This window comes from Elaeis guineensis, chromosome 5 (genome assembly GCF_000442705.2).
Source record: "Elaeis guineensis isolate ETL-2024a chromosome 5, EG11, whole genome shotgun sequence".
NCBI lineage: Eukaryota > Viridiplantae > Streptophyta > Magnoliopsida > Arecales > Arecaceae > Elaeis > Elaeis guineensis.
In genome coordinates this window covers 83,188,803-83,202,220 of record NC_025997.2, presented here as the reverse complement: position 1 = coordinate 83,202,220, position 13,418 = coordinate 83,188,803, and the positions used below count along the sequence as shown (strand labels likewise).

The following is a 13,418-nucleotide window of genomic DNA, read 5'->3' as shown; positions in this document are numbered from 1 at the left end:
CCACGCAAAACCCTAGAACGAGAAGCCAAGACCCAAGACCAGTTGGGCCATAGCCCCTTCGCCCCTATTTATAGAAGAATTGAAGAAACCCTACCCTAGATGCGCCGCATCAATCCATGTCACCCACGGGACTGGCGGAAGGATCCAACGGCACTGCTTTACGGAGGAAATCAGGCGCCACACCACCGGTCCGTCCCGGCCGACCCTCCTATTTATGATTCAGACCGGGTTTGATACGATGCTATGAACCGGCCGAACGAGGGATCGATCCGAAGTAAACCGGCCTTGGCGAGAGTGGGGCAGAAGCAAGGGGTTCCCTAAATAGAAATTCCCGCCATAGTTTCGTGGGATCGAGTTCGATTGGAAGTTCGCAATCCACCATTTCCCCCCTTTGGTCGGACGATGGTAAGATCTAATCTTATCTGGATAAAGATTAGGCTTCATTGCCATTCGTAGTTTGTCTATTTTTGGTTTCGATTTCTCCTGCGATTTTACAACCTCAAGATGCTTTTCTTGGTGGATTTGATGGTGTTCTAAGACTTCTGTCTATGATTCGATGTCTTTTGTTCGAGAATTTGTCTTCTAACGTGCTCTATTTGGAATGAACCCAACTTCTTAGTGTAAGAGCTCCTCTTCAAGGTTTTTTCTTGTTAAAAACGGTAGAATTCGGGTTTTTTATTAGATTTTGGGAGAGGATGAAGGACTGTTGGAAGATGATCACCAGTATTCTGGGGGCACTGGGAGAAGACAATTAGAGTTTACCTCTTGCTTTCAAATCCTGTTTCATTAATATCGCAAGGAGAATAGAATTATTTAGAACTGTGGCAAGATTGAGGAATTCATTTTCTTTAGAGGGATGCTCTGTCCGGCAACTGTAACTTAGTAGCCATCTTTGGAAACCATTTTTTACAGTTTATGTGACATCATGTATTATGTGTATTGCTTGATACATTGCACATAAAAGGATTATTGGTGAATCCTAGGTTAGAGTATACCCTGAAGACAAACGTAGGTTGTTTATTATGTGACCAAGGCCTTAATATGGCATGCACTTTGAGTTCTGCTACCCTCCCCACTCCACTCCCTCTTCAATTGCCAGTGCTCTGGCAGTCAGGAATTGGTGTGGTACATGGCGTTAGGTGGTTTTAGACGGGGCATGTGCGCCATTTGCCCAAGCAGCGAGCAACATGTCAGCACAGGGAGCTGTGCAGGGAGGTTTAGCTTTTTCTGATGTGTTTTTATAGTATGGTATTTTATTTAGCAACTTGTTCCACTGTGGCGACATATATCCCCATCTTTTGAAAGTTAATTTATTCACACATTACTAATTATGAAGCTCTGCTGTTCATACAGGATATGATCAGCATGTAAGAGCTGCCTAGACATGGGAGATTCATCAATGTAAGATTTTCTTACTGATATTTGACAATAGAGTAAAATAATGGGCTTGGAATTTTCTTCCATTTGTGTCATATGTGCCATATATAAACTTATGCATGACTAGCAATATCATTTTAATATATCTGGAGTGTTCGTTAAAATTCATACTGGTATTTGATGAAACTCAGCTGTGTTTACATTGCAGTCCCTGTTTTATTTGGGTTTTTTTTAGAAAATTTTCTGTTCTGTACCATGATTTTTCAACAAATATATCAGGGAGGATGCAGACAATATGCTTCGAGTGCTAATTGCAACTGACTGTCATCTGGGCTACATGGAGAAAGATGAAATTCGCAGGTTTGATTCATTTCAGGCATTTGAGGAGATTTGCTCAATAGCTGAGGAAAAGCAGGTAAAGTAACTTCTCATTTTTGAGTTTTAGAAGGTTAACTGTGAGCTTCGTGGTAGGAATGCTTTATACAATTAGTGATGCCATGTATTCTTGTCCCATTAACCTTGTTATACTATATTTTCTGTATGTATGCATTCCTTGTCTTTTGTATCTTCTATTTGCTTCTTCTGCATTGTGTTTGCCTTTTGTGATCCAGCTTGTGCTTCTAATATAAACATGTAGAACCTTTTTTTCACTTATTAGATTCAGCTAATGCTACTTTTCAGTATTATATGTAGCTAACATTACCTGCTTAATTTCTTTGTGCTAGACTTAATTAGGTATTCATAGGGTTTACCGATATTGCCCTTTTTAGTCAAAGAGAAACACCTGAAAGCAATTACTCTGACTGCAGATAGATTTCTTACTTCTTGGTGGTGACCTGTTCCATGAGAATAAACCTTCAAGATCAACTTTGGTCAAAACCATTGAGATCCTAAGGCGCCACTGCCTCAATGACAATCCAGTGCAGTTCCAAGTTGTCAGTGATCAGACAATAAACTTCCAAAACATGTATGATAAACCTATTTCATCCATCACTATACTAATGCACTTAAAAGCGCTTTCTGTAAAATTTTGTCTAGATTTGGTTTTTAACTTGAGATTATGGTTTCGAAATAATCTAGTTGCTGTTTCTTGATTTTGAAGATATTTCTAAGTTCTGGATTGGACTTGACTTCCTATGGTTAATTTAGGATTATTTCTAGTTGTGAGTGTGGTCATGGTTCTGAAACTTGATGGGAAATTGGTAAAATAACTCAATGCCTCTAACACATCAATTTTAATGTTCACTGTTCTTTTGTTGTGTCAAATTTTTACCTTGTGCCTCATGCAATGCTCTAAAATATTATGGTATAATGGGCCTTGTAACTTATGTTTAGAATGTATGTTATTACTAAATCTTTACTGACAAGGTACTGTTGGCATTGATCCAAGGGATAATGCTTGAAAAGCAAAAAAAAAAATCATGGTCGGTAACATTGTATGTATGTTCTTTCTATTTTTGGTTGAAAACATTTTTTTTCTCATGTTACCTATTTTCTTACATTTTGTTTTCTCAGATTTGGTCATGTAAACTACGAAGATCCACACTTCAATGTTGGCCTACCTGTTTTCACTATTCATGGGAATCATGATGACCCTGCAGGAGTGGTATGGCAAGAAGCACTAACCATAGTTTCTTTTCTTATCATCCATTGGCGTGCTATTGCTTCATGTTTTTGTTTCGCTAAAGAGTTATTAAATTTCAATCGTCACTGTAAGGGTATATGTAGGAAAGTATACCTCCCAAAAGTTTGAATGTATACTAAGAGTTACATAAACAATACATAATGCTTTTAATCAGATGAAGAATTATAGCTATCCATACTAATTTTTAGATGTACAGAACATGCTGAACACTAGTCCTTCATGAACTGTGAAAAGTCCTACTCCAAACAACGCATGTAACTTTCATGTTACTCAGACTACTTACTACTGTAACTATTAATGCCCTGCTGATCTACAAATATGAAGCCTTGACTTGGCAAATTATATAGTCTACTTGGCATACATAAGTAACTTATATGCCTCAAAATTATATAGTCTACTTGGAATTGGCTTGATATATCCTTATAATTCATTACTTAAACTTAATTAATAAAATAATCTATAGAACTTTTAGGTTCTGACTTAGGTATTGCCTATGTGCAGGCCCTTACTAGACTTTTTCTTAAACTATGTGCAAAGTAGATTTAGGCTGTAAGTGTCGACAGTGCCTGAGCTGTCAAGTAGCAACATAGATTGCAACTGGGAATTTAGGGCAATCACCTAGAGATTCACTAGCTTAGGTGGCCACAGACTAGGTGGTGGCCCATTCCTGAGAACCAAGGTTGATGCCTGTGACAGCATTCTCTTGACAAAGCCAAAAAGAGCTAATAAAGTAAGCTTTATCATGGAGAGTTTTCAAATTTTCATTTGTGTGGTACTTGGATTATTGTTTCGAATATTATTCTTCTTTATTTAATAGGTGCCATCATCACCAAAATTTCATTCAGTGGTATACTCTGTAATGCCTGTTAAGCATCTCTAAAGTAATTTAAGAATCACTATTTGGCATTTCCTTTGCTAGATATCCATTTGTAAGCTTTCGTGATTCTTGTACTTTACATTTCATGTCCCAAGTAAATGCCTTATCCCTTGTCATTGATTCTGCTCTACAGGATAATCTTTCTGCCATTGATATTCTCTCTGCATGTAATCTTGTCAACTATTTTGGTAAAATGGTGCTTGGTGGTTCTGGCGTTGGTCAAATAAAACTCTGTCCTATACTTATTAAAAAGGTGAGTTCATTTTGGTTTAGACTATACTTTTACCATATTGAAAAAACTAATATATTATTATATTTCAGGGTACAACTTCAGTGGCTTTATACGGCCTTGGCAACATTAGAGATGAGCGGCTTAACAGAATGTTTCAGGTGCATCATAGACTCGTTTCCATTGGATGTCTTGATAATGTTTTGTAGGATTCTGTTTCTATCACTGGACTTAACCATTTGATCCCTCAGACACCGCATGCAGTACAGTGGATGCGACCTGAAGCCCAAGAAGGATGTCCAATGTCAGATTGGTTCAACATTCTGGTTCTTCATCAGAACAGGTTATGTACTATATAATACATACTGTGTTGGAGAATTTATTCTTTTATCTTCCTGGATTTTCCTTATTTCTGAATAGCATGTCTATTTGGATAACGACTTGGGCTATATATAGAATCAAGACAAATCCCAAAAGTGCAATAAATGAACATTTCTTACCACGGTTCCTAGACTTTGTAGTTTGGGGACATGAACATGAATGCCTCATTGATCCACAGGTATTACTTTGGATATTATTTCTCTTTCTTTCTTTCTCTTTTTCCATTCCTTTTTTTCCTTTTCAGTCATGCATGTGTCCGTGTGTGGTTCCCGCTGAAATTGGTACTTACAGGAGGTTCCAGGAATGGGTTTTCATATTACTCAGCCAGGCTCTTCAGTTGCAACATCACTGATTGATGGAGAATCGAAACCTAAGCATGTACTGCTTTTGGAAATTAAGGTTGCCTTTTTGTTATATCTTGTTTTATTTCTTTTCTGTCTTTTCATTTACTTTATGGAGCTATTCTTAAATCAGATAGGTTATGTGTTTTGTATATAGGGCAGTCAGTACAGACCAACAAAAATACCTTTAAAGTCAGTGAGGCCTTTTGAGTATGCTGAGGTAAGGAACTTCACACTTGTAAGTTGTTTCTTTGTGTTCCTCATTATATGCATCTCTTTTTCTGTAGGTTGTGTTAAAGGATGAAGCAGATGTTGATCCTAATGACCAAGCATCTGTTCTTGAACATTTGCACAAAGTTGTAAGTGAGATTTCTCATTGTCAAAAAAGTTATTTTTAACCTTATATACCTGATATTTGGCAGCCACACTTTATTATGCTTGTTCTCTTAATCTCAATGAGCTCAATCACTTTAGGTTAGAAATCTGATTGAGAAAAATAGGAAAGCATCCATCAGCAGGTCCGGGCTTAAACTCCCCTTAGTCAGAATAAAGGTATGCTTCTTAAATAGTCTTGTCTATAAATGAACTTTTATGAACACTTGATGGTGAACCTGAAGTATCACCTGAGGACATATTCACACGTGTAGATTGATCCATTATTCCTTGATACTTGTATTGACTCTCTCTCTCTCTCTCCCCCCCCCCCCCCTCCCCCCCTCCCCACGTGCATGCATGCAGGAGTGCAAGGGCATTGTCCATCTGTCTGCCTTTTTTTTTGTCATTAGTAATCTGTCTGCCTGTTAATGACAGATCAATTTTTCATTTTGCTGTCACTAGTTTGTCATTGGAAAATGGTGCTATTATGTGTTTCTTTTCATTGTCAATATAAAATTAATAAATAATCTTGTAGGTTGATTACACTGGATTTTCAACAATAAACCCTCAGAGGTTTGGCCAGAAGTATGTGGGGAAGGTAATGGTACTGTAGTAACAGTATGTGTCTAGTAAACCTAATATATACTTAGCGACTATCTTGTTCTGATATGGCAGGTTGCTAATCCACAAGACATTCTCATTTTCTCTAAGGCTGCAAAGAAACGCCAATCTGTTGAAGGTAATAAATATTTGTGTGAGGTGTAAGTGTTTCTCTCTTTCTATGTCTGTGATAGTGTGCTTGTGAATGTAATCTGAAGCACTTTCTTGAGTCTTATGTGCCTGTTCTTGAAATAATGATTTATTGAGTTAATAATTCTTGTTATATTGTAGAGAAGCTTGAAGATTCTGAAAGGCTTCATCCAGAAGAACTGAATCAACAAAACATTGAGGCTCTAGTTGCTGAAAGTAATCTGGTATTTCACTTTAGCATCTTCCACTTCTAGGGTGTAACTATAAAGTACTCCTTTTCTGATACTTCAAGTGCAATGGTTTAGTTTAGCAAAATTTGGTAAAGCATAAACTTAACCCCAACCATATGCTTAAAAAGATCAATAGCTTTTCTGGTTGTTTTACTTTGTGATGCCAACTTTTTCAAGATGGAACATGCTTTAAACCTATGCTTTTTTAGGCACTAGATATGAGCATCAAGAGTGAAGGTGTTTAATATAGTCCAACATGGTACCTTCCTACTTGACTAATGTTAAGAAACTTGACGTCACCCTCCTATGATTTTATATGATACAAGGATTGAATGATGTGGTGTAGGTTTTTGCATGTATGGTATGCTGGTCTGGGCTGGCCATGACATGTTGTGCAAGGCAAGGTCTAACTAATCAGTTCCACTGCTTGTATCGGCTAGCGACTGATAGGATGGTACCTATACGGATTTGGTACCGAAATGGCAAATCTTGGGCTGCAATATAAGAGTCGATTGACACAAATGAATTAGAAAAAGTTAAAAATATAAACATAAAGAAAGTCAGAAAAATAATTTGACATCGATTACAATAGGCATCTTTAGGAAATTGGATCTTGTACAATTAGAATTTTTATGTTTTAAATAATGTATAGTTAAAAGAAAATTTTGTTTTACATTGTTTTAGAATTTCATCTATTATTTTGTTGTTTTGACAATTTAAAACATGAGAACTTCATACTTCTTTGAGATATTTTCTTTTCTTTATATATATATATATATATATATATATATATATATATATATATATATTTTGGGAGCCTATTGAAAACTCATCAAGTTTGAGTTTAATCTTGAAAAAAAGGCTTATGGCATTCAAAATAATGAAATAAATGACAAAAATAGCATTACATTTCATATATAATGTTTGTTTGATCACAGAACTCCTTTTATCTTTTCCTCTGAAACTGGCCCTGGTTTTGAATTGGTTTTGTTTCCAAATTCTAACTTAAACTAAACCATGTCCAATAAGCTAACTGAGAATTTTATTAGATAACAGAACCTTGAGGCTTGAAGTACTGTTTTTACCTCCCAACTGTTACTGGAATGATGTAGGAACGTGATCTAATTGTGGAATAACTAAATGCAGTGACAAGAACTATTGTAATTTTTATGAATATCTTTTTTATTTGAAGTGTTTTAGAATTCCCAGGTGATCTGATATTGTTATGCAGATCCCCTAATCACCTTTGAACATGTTAATGATGAAAATTTTTCTACTATGTGTTTTTTAAATCTGAATTTTATGTCTTATCACATTGTTTCTTACAAAGTCTTGGCATGGAAACATTGAACTTTTCTTTGATCTGCAAAAATCCTGAAGTCTAACAGAGAGACTACAGAAAAGATAATATGGACCATGTAATGGTGTGCAAGACATAGATGAACCTTGACCAAAGACTGCAAGAATGATCTAAAGCGTGGAATGGACAGCAAAAACTGTTAGGGAACAACAGATCTGAGCCAAGATGGTGTGAGTCAAAACCTAAAATCTAAATGCTAAGAGACAAATAGAAGCAACATGAATTGACCATAGATCAGAAAGAAAGCAAATGACTTGGGAAATGGAACCAACATTCAGGGTGGAATGCTGTTAAGTTGCCAAATAATAGATCTGACACAGCCTATGTGACTCGTCCAATTCCATCAAGATGGTGTTCCAGGTGCCTACATAAAAATAAGATTCCAGATATCTGGAACCATGAAAATCTGTAAGTTTCCCTATTTGATTGCAGTTTTTTCATTTCAAAAGGAAGCTGGTTGATTGCTCCCAATTCCCAAGAATATAATTCCAACTAGAACTCGGAAAACATAATTTGAGAGGTTACCATGTCATTTAAGTCTTGCCAAATTTCTCTAAACTATAAATAAAAGAAATCAAATCGATCTAGCTTGCCCATCTGGCCCTCTTTTTAAGATCTTATAAAATGTCATCATGTCCCTAAGTATTGATTTGTGGCAATGACAAATAGAAAGGGAGAATTATCCATTATTTATGAGGACCACTGCTATAAGATTAGCTAATGTTACAAAACAAAAATGAGGATCACAGCTGCATGCCTTGGATGCACTTTAGGTTATCACTCTGAAAAAGGCCACTGGCGTGGTTTATCAGAAAATTGAAGACTTGGCCACCTCTACTTGTCTAATTTACTTCTAGCAAAAAGAAAGTAGAATAATATCCATATTCTATAATCATGTTGATTTAAAAGAAAAAAGTAAAAAGGAAACCCCTAAATCCTGCACATGGTGTCTTATGCACAAATATTTTGAATCAGTCTTCAAACAGGAGAATGATACAGTTGGGTTCATTTAACTTGGATGTTTGATCATGAGATGAGTAGAACTTCCTGAAATAATGTTTGATGGCATCAGAATGGTGCACTTCGATCCAAGGCATGTAGTAAGAATGGAGAAACTGCATGTGGAAAATCTAGTTGATTCAATTTCATAGAGTTTTTGAATTGTTTTATGATATCTAGGAAAAATATGATTTTGACTTAATAACATGATCTATAATCTTTTCTTAGAAATGAGACATTTTGCTCCTCTTGCCCTTTCTTTCTCATGATCTATAAGGGTATTGCCAATAGACAATGTTCAGTTTTGTTAATCATTCTGCTTGGCTTGCAGAAAATGGAGATCCTTCCAGTTAATGATTTGGATATTGCCTTACATGACTTCGTTAACAAAGATGACAAAATGGCTTTCTACTCTTGCCTGCAGTACAATCTTGAGGAAACGCGAGTAAGACATTCTTACTTAAAAGTTGCTCAGACATTCTTACTTAAAAGTTGCTCATTAACAGCTGCCTTTATTTATGTACTGTTAACATGATCAAATGCAAATGATGAAAATATGGTGAAGCTCTCTCTTGTACAATATCATTTAATCTGGCCCTTGATTTCTTTTGCAACCCACAGAACAAATTGAATGCTGAGGCGGATAAACTGAAGGTTGAAGAGGAAGATATAATACTTAAAGTGGGGGAGTGCATGCAGGTATGGAGTTCATAATATCAACTCATATAGATGCTAGACTGAAGTCAAGAGTAGTACCAATGGATGTCATACATGTGTGAGACTGTCTTCTGCAGGAACGTGTAAAAGAAAGATCACTACGTTCTCAGGAAAAAGTTACCTCCAGCTCACAAAACGTTCAGGTTACTTTTATATAGTTAGTTTAATGAAAGCATGAAAGATCTTAAAGCATGGATCAAGGATTCAAGTGCCAGTGCCAAAGGATGTGCAGGCTGTTGTGTTGTGTTGAAACCAATAAAAGACTAAAAGAAGAAGTTTGTTCTTGTACTGAATGGTACCAAAGCTACATCATCCTGTTCCATTTCCACATGGATCAATGTGAACTAACATGGATGATACCCTGATGAGACACAGGGCATCTCAGCACATATGCATGCCCAGTGCCAGCACCCTGTCAGCATAGAATGGCACTGTTGGCACTTGAATCCTTAGTGTGGGTGGAATTCCATTTTTTTCGCATTGACCTTGATGATTCCTTTGGGCAGGATAGTGGAGGCAAATTTACCAGTGGCCCTAGTGGTGTGAATTCCTTTAGTGATGAGGAGGATACAAGGAAGATGCTCTCAATTCCAAAGTCTGCTGGCCGAGGAAGGAAAGTATCATCTGGTGCTTCTAGGGCCTCTCGTGATGCTTCTGACCATTGTGAAAGCAGACCTTCTAGGAGAGGCAGGGGAAGAGGCTCTAGCAGTTTAAAGCAGATGACTCTTGATGCAACAATGAAAATCCGCCAGTCAGAGAGGTTACTATGCATAACCATGCATTATTTTGCACCATATCCTTGTTGAAGGTTATTTAAGTCAAATTCTTGACTGTGCTATAATTTTTTTCTTTAATTGTTTGGGACTTTATACCATGAGTTATGATATAGATTTACGTCCATCCACTAAATTTCTGGTCTTCTAACAGCTCTCCCAGGATGGGCCCAGGAATGTACCAGCAGGATTGCTGTGCACATGTACTTTGGTAATTTTTGGTAATATTAATACTAGTATCACTTTTTTTAAATTTCTGTTGCAGATCTGCATCAGCATCTGCATCAGCTGCTGTTCGTAGTATTGTGGAGGAAGAGGTGGACTCTCCTTCAAGTGAAGAAACGGAAAGATATGAAACAAATGAAGCTGCTGATAGTTCTGTAAGTTCTATACTTGCCCACTGTTTATGTGCATAATTGTATTTCGGCTTTTCCGTATCAATCAAGAATTAATAATGCGCTGCATTATGCTGTAATAGAACTGTTTTCCTTAACACTTTTTTCCTTCTTTCCCCAAGGAGCCTGAAGAAACTTTCCAGAAAAAGGGGCGTAAAAGAGCTGCACCTAGGGGTAAGGGAAGAGGTTCTGCCTCATCTGCAAAGAGGGGACGGAAATCAGATGTTTCTTCTATCCATACCTTGCTTATGAACAAGGATGATGATGATGATGACGATGACATGTCAAACAGATTAAAGAAAGCTAAACCTCGGGTATGTGAAGTTTGCTAGAGGTTCAGTACTCTCTTTCCCTCTTCAAGTATCTAGAGATCAGATTGTCTCAACTCTCAAGAAAAATATATTTAGGAGGGATTGTTTTTAGACTAGAATATACATTATTTCTGCATCCTCTTTTAGACTATGTGCCAAGGTACACCGTCTCAACACTAGGCTCTATATTGGTGCCACCTTGTCATTGTGTAGGCACGCCTGGTACATGGGCTAGTTCGCCATGTTGAGTGTCAGCATGCTCCCCATACCGTGTGTCGGTACCAAACCAGTATGGTATAGTCAATGTATTAAAAAGCCCTAGGCGCACTAAAAGGGCTGTTGGTGCCTAGGCGCTAGGCGCAAGGCTCAGGCGTAGGCCTAAGTGAGTCTAGGCACCAATCAAAGCAAAAAACATATAAAATTATATAACAGCATCTGTAACACAAAATACTAGTATTATATAAACTAATGAATTTCAAACAAAAATCCAAACACCATAATAATGGAACTCTAACAACAATCCAAACACCATTAGTCAACTCACACAGCAAAAGATAAGCTGAACCTCAAACAACTAAAGATAAGTAAACTAAAAACACCATAATGTCAACTCAGCTCTAATAAATATGTCTAAGATTCTAATAAAACATAATCAGTCATTGACTTATTGGCCTCAATATTCATCCTCATCCTCATCATAGTCCAGTGGCCCATAAGCATCTTCCCCATCACCAGAATAATAAAAGAGAGAGACAAAAATAGGCATGGTATGAGAGTGGATGAGAGAGATAGAGGGAGGGAGAGATCGGTTTAGGAAGTACCAGACAGCAAGTAGGGAGAGTTGGAGAGTCCTTATGTAGTTGTGTTCTTCACGTTCATTGGTTAGATGCTTTGTTTCTTTGGTTTCCTTACTGAAGGAGAATTCTATAAGACGTGGACTTCTTCTTGATCCAGAGTAGTTTAAAATTTAAATGGAGATAGACTCTTTGGTTTTAGAGTTTATTTTTTAGTTAAATAAAGAGACAGCTGGCAGTCCACTCTAGAGTCCTAGGTAATTAAACTCTTAACCTAACCAGCCGTACATTCCTTGTTTCACTAAAATTCTTTAACCTATTAGCTGAAAAGTCCTATTGGGACTTGAATTTACTTAGGCGTGCTTATTGAGCGCCTTACATGAACTAGCTAGTGCATGCCTAGGGTGCCTCAAGTGCGCCTAAGGCAAATCACCTCACCTGGTTGTTATTAAGCGCCAGGCATCACGCACCGTGCGCCTAATGCCTCAGGCACGCCTAAGGCATGCTTTTTTATTCACAGGGTATAGTATGCCTTGTATTGTTCGATTCAGTACAGTATGCCATATCTTGCTTTGTGCTCTACTCTTTGGGTATTATTGGATAATTCAAGATCTTAGTTTTACAAATATATAGAGGATAATTTCACAAACAGATCATCATTACGTTTTAGCTATTGCCATATTTGGAGTTCTTTTTTTATTGATATTTGCACCTACCACTTTTTCTCTATTATTTTTGGACTTGTAGAACTTTAGTACAATATATGGATCAGCTGCATGAGCAATAACAAAAAAAATTTTGCTTGTGCATTCCATTTGGCTGACAGTTGTCAGCTTGTAGAATCTTGCTCCAAGGGACTTTTAGTTCTTAAGTTAGTAGTGTTCTATGGCATTTTTTGTCGATTTTATAAAATATAATTCATCATGGTGTTATTGTAATGATCTGTGCAGGTATGTGTTTAGTCCCATATTGATTGTGCACTAGAGAGATCTTTAGTACTTGTACAGTGTCAAATAAAAATAATATCTTTTGGCTAACTTTTTTTTTTAGATAAGGTCTTAGGTTGCTACAGATGGTATCAGAGTGAACTCACTCCATAGCCTATGTTAATTAGGGGACATTGCAGCACAAATCCATTTAGGTTGACCATGAGTTGATAATGGTGTTATAATTGGATTTGAATGGATTTGGGCCCTTATTTTGGTAAAGACATTAGGGAATAAACTGGGTGAATAAGGATCAATGCTGACATATTTTTAGTCCTACATCATCTATGTGCTGGGAAGATCTTGAGTTAAAGAACCAAAATAATACCTTCCAGCGAGCTTTTTTGGGTGAAGTCTTAGGTTGTGATAGTTATAACACTAATATTTTAACTACTAGCTCATTATAATCTTGCATTCCTGACCTGGTCTTCATATTTATAGGTGACTAGGAATTATGGAGCTGTCCGAAATAGGTAATATCTGTCAAGGCCATGTTTCTGAAGAACATCATTGTACTATTATCAGCAGCCCTGGGAGACTGGTGGACAACAGCCGTTTCAGAATTGCTAGCTTTTGTTGGAAGTCATAACGAATTCTGTATATTATATTTTAATGTTAAGATTGGCTTAGTTTGCTTCTCTTTGTACTTACATTTGAAAGGTCATCATGATTTTCATTATCTGGAAATCTGGTCTGATCTTGTGCTCTTTTATGGTTTTTCCATTCCCTATTGAGCAAGAATGTTTTCTTCAGCATGGGTAAGTTGACCAATAACCTCTTCATCTGGAAAAAAGTATCTGCATGTTCCTTTCTTTGTGTGGCTGCTTAATCTGTTGGTGAAAGTGTAATTGGAAAAAACTTGCTTTAACTTTCTGATA

The 13,418-nt window shown here is 36.9% G+C and overlaps 2 protein-coding genes across 5 annotated transcripts in view; both read left to right on the top strand.

The window, feature by feature from the left end:
• LOC140858165 (double-strand break repair protein MRE11-like) overlaps positions 1 to 13,418 on the top strand; it is a 42,299-nt gene that overhangs the window by 6,063 nt on the left and 22,818 nt on the right. The gene's annotated exons all lie outside the window — the stretch shown is intronic.
• On the top strand, positions 264 to 13,292 carry LOC105033323 (double-strand break repair protein MRE11). 4 transcript variants are annotated; one of them, XM_073257987.1, is made up of 23 exons: positions 266 to 405; positions 1,354 to 1,401; positions 1,657 to 1,792; positions 2,187 to 2,344; positions 2,893 to 2,983; positions 4,033 to 4,152; positions 4,221 to 4,289; positions 4,380 to 4,471; positions 4,585 to 4,687; positions 4,801 to 4,908; positions 5,008 to 5,070; positions 5,138 to 5,209; positions 5,325 to 5,402; positions 5,761 to 5,823; positions 5,901 to 5,964; positions 6,117 to 6,199; positions 8,896 to 9,009; positions 9,186 to 9,263; positions 9,359 to 9,424; positions 9,788 to 10,041; positions 10,320 to 10,434; positions 10,575 to 10,763; positions 12,982 to 13,292. In XM_073257987.1, the coding sequence occupies exons 2-23, from the start codon at positions 1,385 to 1,387 to the stop codon at positions 13,015 to 13,017; spliced, it is 2,169 nt and encodes a 722-aa protein (XP_073114088.1). In that variant the 5' UTR covers positions 266 to 405; positions 1,354 to 1,384; the 3' UTR covers positions 13,018 to 13,292. The 4 variants fall into 4 exon arrangements, with proteins under 4 accessions (XP_073114090.1, XP_073114088.1, XP_073114089.1 ...); XM_073257986.1 differs by having other exon boundaries at positions 268 to 405; positions 10,572 to 10,763; XM_073257988.1 differs by lacking the exon at positions 5,325 to 5,402 and having other exon boundaries at positions 267 to 405; positions 10,572 to 10,763.